Source organism: Xyrauchen texanus, chromosome 13 (assembly GCF_025860055.1).
Source record: "Xyrauchen texanus isolate HMW12.3.18 chromosome 13, RBS_HiC_50CHRs, whole genome shotgun sequence".
Classification (NCBI taxonomy): domain Eukaryota; kingdom Metazoa; phylum Chordata; class Actinopteri; order Cypriniformes; family Catostomidae; genus Xyrauchen; species Xyrauchen texanus.
This window is the reverse complement of record NC_068288.1, coordinates 25,406,271-25,427,117: the sequence shown is the minus strand read 5'-3', so window position 1 is coordinate 25,427,117 and position 20,847 is coordinate 25,406,271. Positions and strand designations below refer to the sequence as shown.

General features: G+C 42.1%; 1 protein-coding gene across 1 annotated transcript in view; it reads left to right on the top strand.

Annotated features, from left to right (window-relative positions):
• The window catches only part of LOC127654086 (ribonucleoprotein PTB-binding 2-like), a 117,026-nt gene that overhangs the window by 38,705 nt on the left and 57,474 nt on the right, over positions 1-20,847 (top strand). Inside the window, exon 3 of the mRNA XM_052141071.1 lies at positions 12,331-12,803. Within this exon, the coding sequence (XP_051997031.1) occupies positions 12,331-12,803 (473 nt within the window). The remainder of the gene's footprint in view (positions 1-12,330; positions 12,804-20,847) is intronic.

Sequence of the window (20,847 nt, the reverse complement as noted above, 5' to 3'; positions counted from 1 at the left end):
CAACGAGCATGCGCAGTCAGTGATGAAATGCCTCGCCAAGTTCAGGACAGGCACAACGGTCCCTTTAAAACTCTTCCAGAGGCTCCTGGGGCATATAGCATCCTCCGCGGTGGTCGCGCCGCTGGGGTTGATGCATATGAGACCACTTCAGACTCGAGTCCCGAGACGAGCATGGCACCACGGCACGCACCGTGTGATGATCACCCCCGCCTGCCACCAGACATTCAAACCCTGGACAGACCTCTGCTTTCTACGGGCAGGAGTGGGGCGCAGTGTGCAACGGGCACGCAGCTGTGGGCCGTTGGAGAGGGGCCCCACTGCGCTGGCATATCAATTGCCTAGAGTTGATGACTGTTTTCTTTGCCCTGCAGAAGTTCCTCCCATTAGTTCGGGACAAACATGTCCTAGTCAGGTCAGACAGCACCACCGTGGTAGCGTACTTAAATCGCCAAGGCGGCGTACGCTCCCGCCACATGTCGCGTCTCGCCCATCGTCTCCTCCTTTGGAGCCAGCAGCGACTCAGGTCGTGCCACTCACATCCCCGGCAAACTCAATGTGATAGCGGACGCGCTGTCATGACAACGCTTGCCCAGCGGAGAGTGGAGGCTTCACCCCCAGTCGGTCAAGCTGATTTGGGAACGATTCGGCAAGGCCCAGGTAGATCTGTTTGCCTCCCGAGAGACCTCCCACTGCCTGCTCTGGTATGACCGAACAGAGGCTCCCCTCGGGACAGACGCACTGGCACACAGCTGGCCCGCGGGGCTGCGCAAGTACACATTTCCCCCAGTGAGCCTTCTTGCACAGGTGCTGTGCAAGGTCAGGGAGGACGAGGAACAAGTCACACTAGTGGCTCCCTATTGGCCCACCTGGGTCTGATTCTCGGACCTCATACTCCTCGTGACAGCCCCTCCCTGGCAAATTCCCCTGAGGAAGGACCTTCTTTCTAAGGGGCAGGGCATGCTCTGGTATCCGCACCCAGAACTTTGGAACCTCCCCATCTGGCCCCTGGATGGGACGTGGAAGATCTAGCTGGTCTACCACCTACCGTCCTAGACACGATCAACCAAGCCGGAGCCCCTTCTACCAGGCATCTCTACGCCCTGAAGTGGCGATTGTTCGCAAATTGGAGTTCTTCCCGGGCCGAAGACGCAGAGGTGCGCAGTTAGGTCAGTGCTCTTATTCCTGCAAGAGAGGCTGGTGGGGAGGCTGTCCCCTTCCACCCTAAAGGTGTATGTCGCTGCTATCGCGGCCCACCATGACGCAGTAGACGGCAAGTCCTTGGGTAAGCACGACTTAATCATCAGGATCCTAAGAGGCGCCCGGAGGTTAAATCCCCTGTTCCCCTCCTGGGACCTCTCGGTAGTCCTCGCGGGCCTCCAGAGACCTCCCTTCAAGCCGCTAGAATCAGTTGGACTCAGGGCCCTCTCTCTTAAGCTGTTCACGCTTGCCTCCATCAAGAGGGTCGGGGACCTGCAAGCGTTCTCTGTCAGTGACACTTGCCTGGAGTTCGGTACGGCAGACACATACGTGATCCTAAGACCGTGACCGGGCTACGTGCCCAAGGTTCCTACCACGCCCTTTAGAGAGCAGGTAGTGAACCTGCAAGCGCTGCCCCGGGAGGAGGCAGACCCAGCCCCTTCATTGCTGTGTCCGGTACGTGCTTTATGTACCTACCTGGACCGCACGCAGAGCTTTAGATGTTCTGAGCAGCTCTTTGTATGCTTTGGGGGACAGCGGAAAGGGAACGCTGTCTCCAAACAGAGGCTTTCCCACTGGGTAGTGGATGCCATTTCATTGGCCTATCACACCCAGGCCATGTCCCTCCCCCTTGCGGGTCCGAGCTCACTCAACAAGGAGTGTTGCGTCCTCGTGGGCACTGGCCAGGGGGACCTCCCTGGCAGACATATGTAGAGCAGCGGGTTGGGCAACACCCAATACCTTTGCAAGATTTTACAGTCTCAGGGTTGAGAGAGTATCATCCTGTGTTTTCTCAGGTCTGAGCCAGTAGAACTCGGTAACATGCTGATGGGCTAGCCGGGCGAATCGCTTGCATATAGCGCCCTTTCCCTCGGTTGAGGTAAAATTGTGCGCTTTTTATCCCAGGAGATCCCACTCCTCAGATCCCTGGATGAATCCTCCCTAGCCCTTGTGGGTCTGCAGTTCAGCGGAGGAACTCGCCGACCCAATCCACTGTGGGTACTTAATCTACCCTGTACTGGAATAGGTGCTCCACAGGTTAAGGACTCCTACATGGATTCCCCCTGTGTGTATTATCCGCGGTATGGTCCCTTACAAAAGTGGACCTGCGTTTTCCTTAGGCAGTCCCCGGCAGCCCTCCGCTCGCCGTGTTTTAGCAACTCCCCCCTCATTGAGGCTGGATCTACCACTGCGCCACTTTCCACTTGTCGCCTAAAAACCCATGTGACATATTCACCACTCTTACCTCCCCTTCCGGGCAGGTGTGGTCTCCGCAGGGTCTTTTCCCCCTGAAAGAATAGGAAACTGGGTAAGACCCCCTTCCCTTGATGCATGTAAGGGCCCCGGCCGTTTATTGCTCTATGCGAGAAACATAGAGAGAAAAGAGGCCCAGCCAGGCTTGGCCCGTTCCCAGGTTGGCAAGTGTCGCCTTGTTCCCCTGTCTAGGGTAACCAGAAGGATTCCGACAACGTTTTTTGGGGCATTGGGGAAGGGTACGTGCAGTCTGACACAGCTGGTCGCCTGTGCACGTAAAATACCTGCCCGCTCCTGTGTCAGCAGAACACGTACACGGCTCAGCGCATGGCGTGATTTAAATTGGACCCCTAGTGTCGCTTCTCCGACATAACGTCGAGAGAGCGACAGACGGGGAATGTCTAGGTTACGGAAGTAACCTCCCTGAAGGAGGGAATGAGACTTTGTGTCCTCCCGGCCACGCCGCTGAGCCGAGCCACTGTAGTGGCCGGACCATTTCCGGCTCCTCAGAAAAATCCTGAATGAACTCATAGTATTTCCTCGCCTTTATACCCGTATGTCCGGGGACGGGGTATGCAAATACAACTTCTCATTGGCCTTTTTTCATAGATCAGAGGCATATTCGGCGCTCAAGAGAGACCCCTAGTGTCGCTTCTCCGACACAACATCTCGTTCCCTCCATCAGGGAACATCCGTATCCTAGACGTTTCACATTCAATGTGGATTGACAAATTGTTTGTTGTCGTTGTTACCCATCTGGTTAGGAAAGTTCAGATTGATCAGATTGCAATCCAATTGGGTATGCTCATTCAATTTACACTTGGCTTTAGTGTTGTCAAGATACCAAAATTTCAGTAGTAATACCAGTGAAATTTTAGGTTTCTCTGTACCAATTTCGATGCCTCAGCAAAAATAGGCTAATATCAAAGTGAGCTATTGAACATATTCCTTAAGCCTATTTAAAGCTGAATTTCAATGTAAATAATAAATTAAAAGATCTGCATGTTTCCTTCAAGTGTTTCTCAATGAAGAATGTATTGCTTAAGTGTTAAGAAGGGCCCTACTAAAATACTTTTTTTTTTTTTTTTTTTTGAATGAATTCTTTAAAATCCTTTAGTTTTAATTTCATCATCAAAATGGTGTTTAATCAAATTAATTATTAAAACAAGTGAAAATAGAACAATTACTTTCTAAAACACTTTTAAAGTAAAAAATGAAAAATTACTTTTCAACATACCATTGTTTTTTTTTTCACAAATGTATACATAAAAATCTATTTAATTATATAAATACATAGTTTACATGCTCTGTGTGCTTCACAGTGGATTAGTGCTCTCATACAACACAGATGATTCTCAATGTCTGTGGAGTTTCCAGTGTATAGCATAGAAATCCAATCTATTATTCCCACACTATAACAGAGATCACTTCTATGATGATGCTAATGCAGATGATTTCATATATGTAATTTTGTTTCTATAAGTTTGAGAGCATTTTTGCTCTGTTTGCCCCATGTGGCAATTCATATTTGAATTTTGCAGTTGCTTCATCCATGTGTACCATCCATGATTGCTCCCTCAAATGTAGATTGCGGGGCTCTCAGTAGTTCCGTTGACTCAAGTTTGCACATGTTACATATAAGTCACTTCTTGAATGCACTTCAAACAAACTCCTGGAGTGATCAGATTGCTATCCATTTCAAATTTGTTTTGCATGGCATTCACACTTAATCTTTTCATAATCTGATAGCTTTCAGAGCCGTAAAAATGCATGAGGTGGCCAGGTGTAAATACTCCCTCAGGCTTGTGTGCAAGGATCTTTCAGATTTGTTTTTAGCTCTGTTGTAAGCGTTTTGTATGTGAGAGGATATATTTTTTAGGACACTCCATGGTAATGAGCAATGGTTGTGGTTCCTGTTTGATGTCTTTTATAACATTGAAATGCTGTACATGTATACTGAAAAGCAGAAAAGCTTCTTTTCACAAACAGGATGAAAAACGTGTTTGTCTGTTTGTTCTTTTGCATGTTCATTAGAATACATATTCCAGATCGGTGGCAGCAGTCAGCTTTGCTGGGCACTTTCAGTTGTAATTGACATGCTGAGAGATATTAGGTGGAGGCCAAAATGTGGGGGTGTATGTTAGTGCTCTTTTTATTGTGTGGTCATGTGATGTTGGAATTGATATGGTGGTCAGGAACCAAAGGTATGCATGTGTGTTTGTATAGCTCTGGCCTGCCAGTTGACAAGCCATAAAGCAGAAGCTGTGTCACAGAGTGTCTGTCTGCATTAGGGCTGGGATAAACGATTATTTTTGAAACGATTAATCTAGCGATTATTTTTTCGATGCATCGATTAATCTAACGATTCATTTTTTCAGTCCGATTCGATTTCGATTCGATTAATCGACTTGTGAAAACACCGGTAATACCGGTTTCATCGGGGGTGGGGGTGTATAAAATGTTAAAAAAAAAACATTTGCCGTGAGTTTGATTGACTGGCGATCTGATCAATCAATCATAATACGCCATTTTTGTCCGACAAAGTAGTCAGGAGAGAGAAGATTAACATCGGTGTATTTGAATTTGAATAATGGATTGTAGGCTACTGTACTGACATCTTTCCGCGGTTAAAACAACAGTCCTTCTGATGTAGGCTACATTCATGTTTAGCCTATTTGATGCTATAAATTAACCAAGGAAAAGATGATCGGTTCACGAGCAGCTTTAACTGAGGCAATCTGTCACGACACATTAAAGAGCCACAAAATAGTAGGCCTATTTATGGTTTAATTTTCTTTGAATGACCAAATTTGAAAGTTGAGACTTCATTAAATGTTACCTGCTTGGTCCTGTCTGTCAGCCGTTGTCAGTGTCCTCTATGTATTTTTCACGACATTCATAGCTATAAGCGCATTATTAATAGCTATAAGCTGAAAATTTTAGGTGTCGACAACGTATTATAGCCTACTCCAACATCGAGTGCAAAGTGGGGAGTTGAAAAAAAACTTATGGTGCTCTGTCATCTGCAGCTGCAACCGGTGGCCTCTTAAGGTGCTGGTGCATTGCCGTGGTGCTAGAATGGAAGGCCATCTCCATTTTGCAAAGACGACATATCACGGAATTGTTTCCTTTTAAATTAAAGAATTCCCATACTTTAGAGGAACGAGTGCATGCCGCCTTGCACTTCTGATAGTCTGAGGAGCCACTCGTGTTGCTACTAGTCGCCGGCGCCGGCATCTTTGTTTTGGGTCCTACGAATCGACGCGCATATTTTGCGTCGACGTATTTTTTGCGTCGACGTCATCAATGACGTCGACGCGTTGTCCCAGCCCTAGTCTGCATGTATGCGATAGTGTGTGTATGTGTGTCTGCCTGCCTGCTTGATAATTGACATGCTGTAAAGCAGCAGGGGAAAGCTTGTTTGTGCTCTGCCATTGAAGGCAGCAAGTGGGGGGAGGACTCTCTGACAAGGCACAGCCTGAAGGACAGAAACCTGGCCTGACACTGATGTCCTTGATCTGCTAAGATATTACAGCCATCTGCTAATGATGCCCAGCCTGATCAGAGCCTAACAACCATAACAAGTACATTATTGGGGCAGAGCTGTGTCATCTACTCCTTGCCACAGACACAGTTGTTAACGAAAACCACAGTAATTGCACGTGTCACAGTGGCTGAATCCCAAGTCACATACTGCTGTACTGTATGAGATGTCAGATTAGGAATAGTCCATTTCAAATCATAGTATGATAAATATGGTGTCTTAGTATTGTCTCAGATTTCAAGAGAGTGCATCTGTTTATGCTTTTTGGGTTAATAATGCCCACAATTATGTTGTTGTAAGAGAGATCCCTTGCATTATGGAAGAGGCTCTCCGTTAAATTTTTTTATTTTTGGTTAATAAATATATCTAGAGGATGACATTTACACTATGGCAGCATCCGAAAGCTAGTCAGTCAGTGAGTGCATTTACATGCCCACCACTACCTAAAATAAGTTTGTACTAAAAAAATCCAACAATGCAACAAACCTGCTTTTATAAGAGACTTGAAATTGTTGTATTATTCTCTGCTATTGATGTGAAAACATAAACAGGCATGTGCACAACTCTTGCGCTCATTGGATAAGACTGTAAAAATGCCGCTAAAGGGTTTTACATGCAATATGAAATTGGGGTAATGGGCATAATCTATATGTACCGATAGATGATCTTACACCGATTAAAGGAATAGTTCACCCCAAATTTTTAATTCTCTCATCATTTACTCACCCTCATGCCATCCTAGATGTGTATGACTCTATCTTCTGCAGAACATAAAGAAAGATTTTTGGAAGAATATTTCAGCTCTTTAGGTCCATAAAATGCAAGTGAAAGGGTGCCAAATTTTTTAAGCTCCAAAAAGCACATATAGCCATCATAAAAGTAATCCATATGACTGCAGTGTATTAATTAATGTCTTCTGAAGCAAAACGCAAGGTGTGTGTAAGGACTGGATCAATATTTAAAACCTTTTTTACAAAAAATTCAAAGGGTGAATTTTGTTAGGGTGACAAGTTCACGTGAAAACTGATGCCTGAAACTCGAAAAAGTAACAGTGTTATTTACAAGAGAGGAGCATAGATATTCATACATAAATATCTCATTCAGCTTTTTTGGTTATGTCAACTTGGCGCCATCTTGGAACTAGTGATGGGCATTTTTGTGGATTTCTTATTTCGATCATTGTTAGGTCTCAAAAAAACGAGTACTCGAGGGGCGGGGCATGAGCAGGGGGGCGGGACGTGTCCGTCATGGAGATAATGAAAATATTATAAGATTGTTATGAAAATGTTACATGAAATAATAATACATAAAATAAAAAAATAAAATAACATGAACATATGACTATAAAAAATAACACCGCTTATGCTGCATCAATATTATCGAAAAGGAAACATCTGAAATTTAGCTGCATTAGGTGAAGCTGAAGAATAAATGAACTCCAGTAAACTGAAGCACCTTCTATGACGCATCCTATGAGATTAATCAGATATCATAGATACACAACATAAACCTAACATTACAACTTGTATCTGCACAAAAGGATGCAAATGCAGTTATGTGCTATAGTCAGAGAATGTAGCTCCCGTTGTGGATGCACTCTTCTAACAGTGCGCTGAAACACGGGCAAGCAAAAATAATTCACAACATTCTATGGTGTTCTCATAATGTTATGTATATTTCTGATTACATTACAATATTTTCATCTACTTTATCGAGTGATTGCTGACATCGCCTATATATTGGCTAAAATGATGACATTTTATTCGGAGTAAAACTGACTTAAATTATTGAACAACACATGATGATTATTGATTAATTATGAATATAATTTAAAGAATAATTTCATCACAAGATAAAAACTGTGACAAAAAGGTCGCTCCGAATATAGGCTATTTCTGTAATACTAAACCTTAATTCTGTGTTCGTTATTGTAAGTAAAACTAGAGCCAATTTGTTTTATTATATATTATTTTATAAAGGATTCTAATTTATTTAATATTACTTGTCTCTGTGTTTTTATTATCAGATGTGATTTAAAAATGAACACACATGATTGCTTTTAGGCTACTTTATTCAACTGTAATTTTTAAATTAAACGTTGTCTTCAATATTACTTTAGCAGCATATTTCAACTGTGCTTTTGAAACCACAACAAAAACAAACAGCTTAGTTTTTATTTTCAAAGCTACAGAAAAAAGTTTAAGTTTAAACAAATGACTGCTAATTGTAAATAAAACAGACAGGATGATTTATAAAACTCAAAACAAAAACATTTTTTATATTTACCATAACAGATGAAACTTAAACATAGGCTATATCCTACATATTTTTGTTCAAAAAGAGGAGTCGGTCTACCTGCACAGGTGTGCGGGGTCTATTCACAATTAGGCCGGCGGTGGAAAAAACGTGCTCCGCTGGAACAGATGTCGCAGAAACAGCGAAGTACAATGCTTAGCTTTGTAAATTGATTCTCATATACCTTCCACCACAGAAAATGATCCTGGTTTACGGAGATTCATGGCTCACTGAAGTAACTTTAGATATCGTTGTCACGCGAACATAAATCACTCGCGCCGTAATCCTCACCAAAAAGTGTGTCGAGTGCCGTAATTGCTGCTCGATCAGGCTGAGAGTCACTTTGTATGGGTGTGATAGAATTTGTAACCGTGTTGTAAAGCTGTTTCAGATGCTCCTTTACTCTCTCTCTCGAAGCTCTGTCTCAAGAAACTTCAGATGTTTGTGTCTTGGATCCAATGTTGTGACAGTACTAGATAAGTTTGTGTTCAGGTACTTTCTGCTGTTGTTGTTTCTGGCTCTGGCTACGTTGCATTTCTGTCTTACGGTAAAGAGTTTCCTCTCTGGTATCGCAAGACATTTTATGTACAAATACTAGATGATAACGCATTGTACTTGTACATTTGTGTGACCGCTTGGCCCTGCACATCTTGCATTGAATTGTATTTTCATCTATTTTGTCGAATTGAAGCCAGACATCACTATGCAACTTTGAAGCCATGTTTCTCTCTGTTCTTTGGTCTGGACTTTGGACCGCATGCTCTGGCAACGCTAACCAATCAGAGCTCAAGGTGCCGCCCAAAACTATAACCAATATAACCAATAATTCTGCTATAACCAATCAGAAAAAAAAAAATCTGTCTTTTTTTAAACTCACGATCATTGTTTTTATGATCGATCGTCGCTGTCACGTTCGAGTACTTGAGTACGCGAGTACAATTGCCCATCCCTACTTGGAACAGTCAACAACGACTGTGTGGCAGGGCGGAGGGTGGGGCCGGGTCGTGATCATACACACCCGGTCCCGTATTAGGCTAATCAAGCCTCTGAGGTTTAAAGGTCGACTGCAGAGGATCGTGCGGAAGAGAGAGATCGTTAGCAGACATGTCCGTCATGTGTGTGTTTGTGTCTTCTTTTAAGTTTATCATTAAACTATTATTTATATTGAAAAGCCGGTTCTCGCCTCCTCCTTTCTATTGATCCCTTTACAGACTGTTTGAGCTGTTTGAATCGGTTTGAATGCAAATAATTGGAGGAGATGCCTCTGACTGAGCTCCTTGCACAAACTGCTTTTGTGATTTTGTGTCACGGTCCATAGGAAAAGCTGCTAATAACTTATCTACACATGAATATCAATGCAGAAGAGACTTTCATGCTTACGTCACACGAGAGGCAGTTTTAACTCCACCCTCATCAAAGAGTTGGCTGGAAGAGTATATTTTTTGTAAAAAAAAGTTTTTAATATTGATTAATTTCTCACACACAACTAGCGTTTCCTAGAGCATGACCAATGTACAACCACTGGTTTAAGATGTTTACATGACCTTACTCGTTGTATTTTACCCTTTGTCCCAACAGAATATAACCAATCATGTTTAAATCGCTGTGATCTTTCACATCCTGACTTGAATATCTATGGGCTCTCACATTTTCAGTAGAGCTTATGTCATATAAGTAGCTAACTGAGTGTTACTCCTCCCCAGTATATTATCATCTCAGTGCTAATGAAAAGTCTAATGAGGGTAATAAGAACAAGACAACAAAGAATAGATGAAGCCCATGGGATGAAGAGGGCCAATGCTGTGATTTTAACTTTATAATTGCTGTAATTGTTGTGCCCTTGTTTCGTGATGTTTCCAGAAACCACTGATAAATGTCACTTTCTAATCTCATATAGACCATAATGGACCTAGGGAACCCACAACATCTGCCAGACAGTAATGCCATCTTTTATAGACAGCTAAACTGCATTGTGCTAGTCATTTTAATGTCAGTGCCTATGGAGAGCATATTAATGACTGCATTGCACATTAATGAGTAATTGTATATGTCTCATGGCAGTAGAATTATAGGCTTTATGCTGCTACAATAAAGCCCCCACACCCATCCTCACATCCCCTCCCTCGACTTAGCCAAGGAATAAAAACTAATAACTGTCACAGATTTAGACGAAGACTATAATCATTTTCCTGTGTTCCTTTGTGTCATCTCAGTCCTGTCACCAGTAAAGTGGCTGTGATTTCTAAGATGATTGTGTTCTTTGATCAGGCTGTACTTTTTTCAGTTGCATAAGAAAATGTGCAACTGTGCTCCACTTACTCTAGTTAAGGGAAAGAGAAAATTTGAGAAAGACTAGAATTAAAGGGATATTTTATTTACTCACCCTTATGTCGTCTCAAACTTGTATGATTTTCTTTCCTCTGCTGAACACAAATTAAGATATTTTGAATTATGTATGATGCGTTTTTGTCCATACAATATGTCAGTAGGGTCTAAAACCAGCTCCAAAAATTACATAAAGGCAGCATAAAAGTAATCCATGTGACTCGATTGGTTTAATCCATTGCTGCTTCCGAGATCGCATACTGGCAGCAGGGTATGTACTGCTTTCAGTGAAGGACACACTTCTCAGCTCAGATTTCACACAAAATCCTTCAATTTGAATCTTCATATCCGGCCCAATTGGAACACAGTGCAGAATTCAAGTGATTCCTTGACAATGCACACTGTTGCATGCACTAAGTGTCGGTATCAATATAAATGACTAATAGGTTGCATTTTTTTTTTTTAAATAGCACTACTGGGTGTGAAAACCTGGTAACAATGTATCTGGATTGTATTAAGCGCTCTGCACATGCGTCATGAACATGCCAAGGAGGCTGCTGATATCAAGATATAGTGAATTAGGACTTAAAGGATTAGTTCACCCAAAAATGTAAATTCTCTCATAATTTTCTCACCTTCATGCCATCCCAGATGTGTATGACTTTCTTTCTTCTGTTGAACACAATGAAAGATTTTTAGAAGAATATCTAAGCTCTGTTGGCCTATTAAGTGTAAGTGAAAGGTGACCAGACCTTTGAAGCTCCAAGAATCACATAAAGGCTGCATAAAAGTAATCTTTAAGACTCCAGTGGTTAAATAGGTATTATAGGTGTGGGTGAGAAACAAATCACACTCTTTCACATTCTGAAAGCGAAAGTGGAGATTTAAAGTAAAAATAACTTAATATTGATCTGTTTCTCACAGATCACAGATTTCACTTGCATTGTAAGGACATACAGAGCTGAGATATACTTCTAAAAATCTTTGTCTTCAATAGAAGACAGAAAGTCATAAAAATCTTGGATGGCATGTGGGTGAGTAAATGATGAGATCATTTTCATTTTTGGGTGAACTATCCCTTTATATTTTGGTCTGTAACTCACCCAAAGATATTGTATCTCTTCAAAAGACATGGATTAAACCAGTCAAGTCAAATGGATTAATTTTATAATGCTTTAGCCTATGTCCTTTTTGGAGCTTTAAAGATGGGGGCCTTACTGATTTACATTGTATGGACAAAAACATTCTAAATTCAAAATTCTTCAAAATATCTTTGTGTTCAGCAGAAGAAAGAAAGTTTGAATTCAAGGACGAGTTTAAGACTGCATGAGGGTAAATAAAAGATGAGAGAATTATAATCCCATAAATTAGAATTTAAATGGGATTAGATGCCTGTGAAAGTATTTACAGTAGCTATTTATCAGTAGTTATTTACTAGCTGTATCAAATGCATGTCCCAATTGCGAATGATATCTCACAATTTCCCAGATACTTTTCTGTATGCTAAATGTTGATGTTATGCTTGATGAGTTATTCCCTTCATGTTTGTCACCCTCAGTGTAAGCCATCAAATATAACTGTTATAGGATCACAAGTTGTAGTAATTACTTTTGTATATTGTGATTTTCACTCAAGTCCCATTTGAAACCCCCTTCTCGTTGTGTGTTTTATTAATGTTTTTGTGTGCTTGTGTGTGTGTGTTTGTGTCTCACTAGCCTTCGTAACCCTTCTAAATGGTGACCAGGCACAGGATGCCATTCGAACTCTGCACCAGACGTCAGTCCGCGGCCGTGACATCACCGTCCAGCTGCAGCCCACAGACTCACTCCTGTGTGTCACCAACCTGCCCTACACAGTCACTGCCACTCAGTTTCAGGAGCTGGTGCGTTCCTATGGCAACATTGAGCGCTGTTTCCTGGTGTACAGCGACCTTACCGGTCATTCCAAAGGTTATGGCTTTGTGGAGTACATGAAGAAGGACTCAGCATCCAGGGCACGCTCAGAACTCTTGGGGAAACCACTGGGTGACCGAGCACTCATGGTGCAATGGGCTGATGTCAACCAGCTGACCTCTGCTGACCACCTCCACTCCAAGTGCCTGTGTGTGGATCGCCTGCCGCTAGACTTCGAAGACTCAGAGGAACTGGCTCACATTTTTTCAGAGCGCTACAAACCAGTCTTCTGTCAGGTGAGATGAAAGAGAAAGAGCTTGACATTTGATTTTGGCATGACACCTTCACTGACATGGTTTAAAAAGTATTAGGTTACAGAACTAATTAATTTGCCTTTGGTGAAGTAAGGATGATAATATTTCTTTAGGTTGACTGCGTCCTCTTTTGGAATGTTTTTGTTGTTTCCCCTTGTAAATCTTGTATCTAAATGAGTAGTTAACCCAACAGTGAAACTTTTCCCAAAACTCACACTCATATTCTTCAAAATCTTTTTGACTTTCTTTCTTCCATACAACACAAAAATAGATGTTTAAAACATTGTCCATACAAAAGCTTTATGTGAAGAACAGTCTGAAATGTAGTGTTATTCACTGAAAATCTTATTTTCCACCTCAAATCTCATTCACACTTACAGTTATTCAAACTTGGCACTTCTATTTCAGTTATGAGAAATTTAAAAACCAGTAATGTTTTGCATCATTGAAGTCAAACTTTTCGTGATGCGTTTTGTCACACCACACTTAAGATTTGAGATTTAAGAGAATTAGCAGAGATTGAAAAACAACATGAATTTTGTACTGTTTGTCACTTGAAATATAGATAAAAAGTTGTATGGACTGCTTTTTTAGTGCTTTAGTTGTCATTTTTGTAACTTGACAGTTTACTTTCATTGTATCATTTCAAGAGCTGTGTGAACATTCCTCAAAACTTCTTTTTTTTTGTTCCACAGAATAAAGAAAGTCATACTGGTAAATGATCTAAATGATCAATTTTCATTTAAAAATGGCAGCCTGTGTGTGTCTTGACATCTTTTTGATGTTTGCTTGTGTGAGCAATACAACTTCAGTTAGCGTAGTGCTAATCATCTGATTTTGGCTTTAGAGGTCGAGCTCTGTTGCCAGGCACAGTTCCAAGGACCTTACCCAGCCTTCACTTCTCTCTCCACTGTGTTAATAAGAGAGAGCTTTTCACCATGCAATCCAGCTCTAGAAATCAATACCTCCAAGGAAAACTGCCTTTAAGTGCTGATGCAGGATATGGTTTCCTGAAGCTCCATCCTAATCAGAACCATTAAAGCTAAAAGGCAACACTGACTTTAGATCTGCAGTTAGGGCCAACAGAAATCAATACACCACACCCTCTCAATCTCATGAAGCATTGCTAAACCCACACCATCTGCTGGAGCATTGGAGATGCATCAGGCTCTCAGAACTCAGAACTCTCAGAACTTTGACCTCATATTGCATCACTGTGCTCTCAGGCCTCTTTAATACTTCAGATTTGCTTCAAGAATCAATATTGGAGCTCTCTGAATATTGCCGCCCCCAGTTCTGTACAGAAATGAGATAACTCCAGCAACTGCCATAGTGATTCAAATCATTTGTGTGCATAAGTTGCCTGTAAATAAGATGCAAAACTGAAAGAAAATGTCTCATTAGATCTCATCAATATTTAGGAGGTTTCTAATGATATAAAAGCCATTTTCAAAACCAGATGGTGAGAGCAAAAAGTGACTGTAGTAATGTTATCCTAAGTGAGGTTTATCCTCAATGCTGCCGTTTTGAAATGTAGAGATTTTACAGGGATTAGACAGCAATTTGGTTAAAATAGAGAGACCTTATCTAAAGTTTCTGATCTACAAATGGAAGTATTAAAGGGATAGTTCACACACAATTGAAAAGTCGGTTATTATTTACTGAACCTCCTGTAATTTGAAATTCCTATGATTTTCATTCTTCCATGGACCAAAAGCCAGTTCTTTTGGGATCAAAAGCCAGTTCTAATTTGGAACAAAATTCCAGAACTGTATGATTTATCTGACCAAATTAATCTTCTGGGCCGGTTCTTTTAAATCTTCAGTGCAAAATACACAGTGCGACCAGTGTAATGCAATTCCTGTTCAAATGACTCTAATAAGCTGGTTATTTTTACTGGAAAATAAATATATATATATATATATATATGTAATTTCATATTTAAACATATTTCCCAAATGTAAGAATAGTTAAAAGAAGCATTAAGGGATCAGACTTGTTAAGAGTAATGAGAATCAGAACTAGAATTGTTCAACATTTTTTTGGCTGATCAGACTGTTAAGCTCCAAAAAGCACTATAAAAAAGTACCATAAAAGAATTGAAATAGACTTTATTATAAGTCGTCTAAAGCCATTTGATAGCCTTGTGTAATGAAATTTAGTTAATTATTCATCAAAAATCTTCTCCACACTGTAGTTCTCAATTTCATTAACAATTGTGCTAATTCAAATTTTTAAGCTTAATCAGTCAAAAGACAAATGAGAAGAACCAATGACATGACAATATATCTCCTTTTGTGTTCCATGGAAATAAGGAAAGCATGCAACATGTGGGTGAGTAAGTTATAATAGCAATTTCTTTGGCTTAACTATCCCTTAAAGTTTGATTACAATTCATTTAAAGGCAATGAACAGGTCACATGTGACTGTCCAAACACATGCAGCAGTGTATTTCTCAAAGCCACCGTGGTGTAATATGAAATGACAAAACTCTTGAGTTTAGCTGACCGGAAATGTCAGCTCCATTAGATGTGTTTGAAAATGCATCTCTCTTTTTTTCCCCTCACATTTCACCTCCCACTGTATCACTCGTCAATCATGCAGCCCCCGACTCTTCTATCAACTCCCTTCTGCCTGTGGGATACTTTTGAGAAAGACAGCAGTTATGTTATTAAATGACTCAGCGTGTTCATGACTGGCAGGTCTTCTTTGTCACATTTGAGGGTCTCTCACACTGATATACAAGCCTGACAGCTGGACACAGTTATTGGCAATTTCCTGATATATTTTGATGGACGTGGTTAATGACAAGTGGAAAGATTAAACCCAGTGTGCAAATTACACACTGAAATTTATGGTGGGCCAGGTTTTGAAAGAAATTTCTGTAGGTAATTTTCAGGCCATAATCAGTTGAGGTTTGTGTGGAGCAACCTAAATTGTCTTTTGGTTCTCCTAACACTAACTATATTAAAGACTTTTTAGACAAACACTAAAGTGTTTTTTTGTTTTTTTTTGTGAAATGCATTTATAGTAATATAAAATATATTTCGTAATATATAGATGTACAATAAAGTGATAATTAATCAACATGATCACACAGGAAATCGATATGTTGCTTCGGAATGTTCATGTATCCTGAAATCAACCAGAGAATATTTAGGCCGAGAAGCATTGGTATTAAAATGAATGGGAGAAATTGGAATGCCCAAGATGGTGAATGTAGAAAAGGAAGTCCTGCCTTACAGGTAAAAGAGCCAACCAACTTTTAGAAACAGACATCGCCTGTCAGTCAACTCCAGAACGCACATGGGCATTAGCTGGACAAGCCTGGAATATAAACTCCACTGGGATGCGAGCATCGGCCAAAACAATGACGTAACGTACAGTGACTGAAAGTGATTCACCGGCATCATACTGACAGATGAGGTAGCATAATTAAAATTACACAGTTATGATTGTTTTACTACAAACTTTGAGACTATATATAAAATTTGACATGCCCCGCCTCTATCTGTTCGTTTTAACTTCATAATCGAGATCCCCGACTCGCCGTGTAACCTCAAAGGACCCGTGCCACTTGACGAGTAATTTTGACATCGACGTGGGGAGTAATACAAGTACTTTATCTCCCGGTGCAAATTCCTGTAGCTGGGCACTCCTGTTATACAGCCGGCTTTGAGTCTCTTGAGCTTGGAGAAAATTCTGTTGTGACAACTGTCCCAGAGTGTGTAGCTTTGCTCAAAGATCAAGGACATATTGGATTTCATTTTTGCTCTGGGAAGGTCCCTCCTCCCACGTCTCCCGTATGACATCAAGCACCCCACGGGGCTTGAAGGGGGAAAATCCCGTGGAGGCTTGCTGGACCTCCCTGACTGCAAACAATAGGGGGGTCCAGCCATTTGTCCCAATTTCTTGCTTCCTCGTGTACGAACTTTAGAATCATGGTTTTCAGGGTACGATTAAATCGTTCAACCAGCCCCTCTGTTTGCGGGTGGTAAACGCTGATACGAATCGATTTAATCCCCAGTAATTCATAAAGTTTGCATAGTGTGCGTGACATGAACGTAGTGCCCTGGTCGGTGAGGATTTCTTTTGGAATCACCACCCGGGAGATAATTTTGAAGAGTGCCTCCGCAACACTGCGTGCTGAGATGTCGCTCAGAGGCACTGTTTCCGGATATCGCGTTGCGTAGTCCACCAGGACTAAAACAAACCGATATCCGCGTGCTGACCGTTCTAATGGCCCCACGAGGTCCATGCCAATTCTTTTGAAGGGGACCTCGATTAACGGTAATGGCCGCAATGGCGCTCTTGGTGTGGCCGGTGGATTCACCAACTGACATTCGTGGCATGTCGCACACCACCTGCGCACATCCCCGCGAATGCCTGGCCAATAAAAACGAGTCATTAAATGACGGAGTGTTCTTTCTTGCCCTAGGTGACCGACCATAGGATTGTGATGAGCCGCCTGGAAAAGTGTTTTCCGACGGCTTCTCTGGACTAATAACTGGGTTGTGTTTTCATGGGTTTGAGTGTCCTGCGTCACTCGATACAACCAGTCCCTAATAATTGAAAAATACAGAAATGTGAGGGCGACGTCAGGCTGGAGCTGCAGATCTTCGATTACTCTCACTTGGTTAAAGGCATGCCTTAGGGTTTCGTCACGCGACTGCTCTAGAGGGAGGTCCCCCTCCGGGAATTCCCTGAGGGCGGGAATGTCGGAGGATTCCCCCTTTGCATCCCTCTGACGCTGAGCAGACGCGGACGGCGCCGCCTCCCCAGCCATCGCGTCACACATCAAGAAGGAGCGGGGAGCAGTTCAGGTACTATAGCTTTTTAATGAAAGTTCAGCTTCACAAATAAAATTCAACCAGTCTGGACAGTGTTTTTGAAGAAATTGCAGATGGATGTGCATCTACATCAGCTGCAATAGTCTCTGCCATACAGCTGGAAACATACCTTGGAGAGGCTACAGTGCATCGTTCAGACAAACCCTTCAAGTACTGGGCAGTTCATAATCTGCGATTTCCAGCTCTGGCTCAAATGGCACAAAATATCTTTCAGCCCCATGCAGTAGTGTGGAAAGTGAAAGATTGTTCAGCTCAGTGTCACACATTCTGAATGAAAGCAGAAGCAGTCTTACAGCTGAACATCCAGAGATACTTCTGTTCCTTAAAAAGCCACTTACTTTTGAAAAATAATTCTAATTGACTCTCTTTTAGAATTTTCCAAAAACCTACTGTACATATGCTGTGAGGAACATCCTTAGCTTATATAGCTTAATTCTTCTCCTACAGTTATACTGTTGCTCACTTGTTCACCATGATTAAACAGTACACTGTTGTATTTCACTTTACTAAATTCTTGGTTGTGATTACATTGTTACACAGTGTTACACTGAAATTTGTTTGTGCTTTGACAACTTTGTGAAAAGCAGATAATTAGTCTCGCTGTGTTGTACTTTGGAAAACTGCCACTTCACAAAAAAAGTACAGGTATCGGTATCTGTGAGTACCAGAAAAAAAATATCGGTACTCGTACTCGGTCTTTAAAAAATGGTATCGGTGCATCCCTAGTTTTAAGGTTTCAAGGAAGATTTTTGTCCCTTATTTTGTCTTTACCACTCTCTCTTACTCCATCCCTCTCCCTCTGTGTCTGCTATCTGTTTGTTTCTGTGTTGTCTTCAGACTGATATGAAGGTCAACTCATCTGCTGACCTCGGTCCTGACACCATCAGTAGATTTTGATTGCTGTCATAACAAATAAACTCATCACTTTTTTAAAGACATCTTTAAGTTTGAAGAAGGTACATGACGAGACTTTTCTACTTTTAAAACAAACAACCATGAATGTTTTATGTATGAAAATGCTAATATTGTTTCCATACATATTAAGTCATCTAATTTTAAATGCTGCTGCATTATTTATGATCACATACAGTTCAGTTGGAAAATGTATACACCCATTTGGGCATGCTTTTAAAAACACCCCTCATTGTTTTGGGGTATGTTTTTTATACCACCATATTGTCTTCATTATACAAAAAACAATGGCATAAGCGTAGGTAGGACTAACTGTTTGTTCGAGCTGTGGCAGATGGGGGATGATGGAAAGGGTGGCTGGAGTGTTTGGAAACATTGTTAGGGAAGCATCACTATTGTCATTGCATATACTTGATAAGATGAGAGGTGTTCTTTTGCTTTTCTAAACTTCGGATCAGATTTTCAATTAGAGAGCCCCCAGCCATATCTAGGGACCAGAATATCATAGAAACTTGGTGCTGAGCTCCTGTGACTTGGGGCCTCTGGGGCTCAAGCCTTATCTAGTCACCACAGTATCTTGGAGAAATGGGAAATTGTGGTCCATAGTGATGGCAATTTATACAGTGGTTTTACACCAGAATGTACTTTATTGTACATTACTGTTTACTGTACAGGTGAATTAGTGAACATATGTGTACACTTATATATAGTGAATTACTGTACAGGAGATCTTCTGCCAAGTTACATAAGGGTGAATTGCTTGTGACTCTCTGCTGCCTTGACATTACTCTTACATTGATAGTGCCCAGCAGCCCTCCTTTCTAGAATATCAATGTAATGCTTTCAAAGATCATCGATTTACTATAGGAAATAAAACATGTCCGTGCCGGAGGAAATGCCGACATCCAGGCACAATATTTGCTTTCCTTGTCTGTCATTCACTTGACATTGTGTCAGTGTAGTGACACTAGGGGTTCGCTCTTGAGTGCCCCAATCACCTTGAAAAGGCCAATGAAAATTGGCGATAGGAATTTGCATGCTGCTCTCTGCCCCTGACAAATGTGTATAAAACGAGATGCCGTGCACCACTCTTTCAGACTTGTTCTTCAGAGCCGAGTGCACGTGTGTTCGTACCGTCACCTTACTGTTGCTACTGGATTTATGGCGCGTATCAGCGGGCACTCAAGCACGGTCGAATGTTACATTTCCACTCGACGCTTCGGCACTTCGGCACAGGTGTAAAAGTCTGCAGGTGTCCACAGCACAAACGATTGGCATATTTTTAAAGATGTCCTTTCGCCTTTGTGCTACTGGGTGTGGCCGTTATCTTCCTGGAAGTGCACGAGGAGCTTGCAAATTTCTGGAAGGCGCATTTCTCCACCTGTCGCGCTTCGATTCAGAGCAAGCACGTGTTGGTCTGGAAGGACAACACTGCGACCGTAGCATACATTAACTGCCAGGGTGGCGTACGCTCATGTCACATGTTGCAAGTTGCCCGCCGCATCCTCCTTTGGAGTCAGCAGACATTGAAGTCTCTGCAAGCTCTCACCTCCTGGGTGTCCTCAATCGTGTAGTGGATGCGCTCTCACTACAGGTAACACTCCGTGGAGAGTGGAGACTACACCCCACGCAGTTCAGCTGATTTGGGAGAGATTTGGGGAGGTGCAGGTGGACCTGTTTGCCTCCCAAGAGTCCTCTCATTGCCCTCTTTGGTACTCCCTGTCCGAGGCTCCCCTCGGCACGTATGCCTTGGCACACAGCTGGCCTCAGGAGCTGCAAAAGTATGCATTTCCCCCAGTGAGCCTTGTTGCACAGACATTGTGCAAAGTCAGGGAGGATGGGCAGCAAGTCCTGTTGGTTGTGCCGTACTGGCCTAACCGGACATGGTTCTCAAACTTGATGCTCCTGGCAGTAGCCCCTCCCTGGAGCATTCCCCTGAGGCAGGACCTTCTCACTCAGGGGCAGGGCAGGCTCCAGCACCCACGGTCATACCTCTGGAACCTCCACATCTGGCTTCTGGATGGGATGCGGAAGACCTAGCAGGCCTTCTGCCAGCAGTGATCCTCCACAAGGTAGCTGTATGCTCTGAAATGTGTCTTTTCGCAAACTGGTGTTCTTCCCATGGGGGAAGAACACTCCACTAGAGGTGCTGCATCCTCCTGGGCACTGGAGAGGGGAGGCTCTCTAACAGACATATGCAGAGCAGTGGGTTGGGCTACACCCAATAACTTTGCGAGGTTCTACAACCTCCACATTTAACCAGT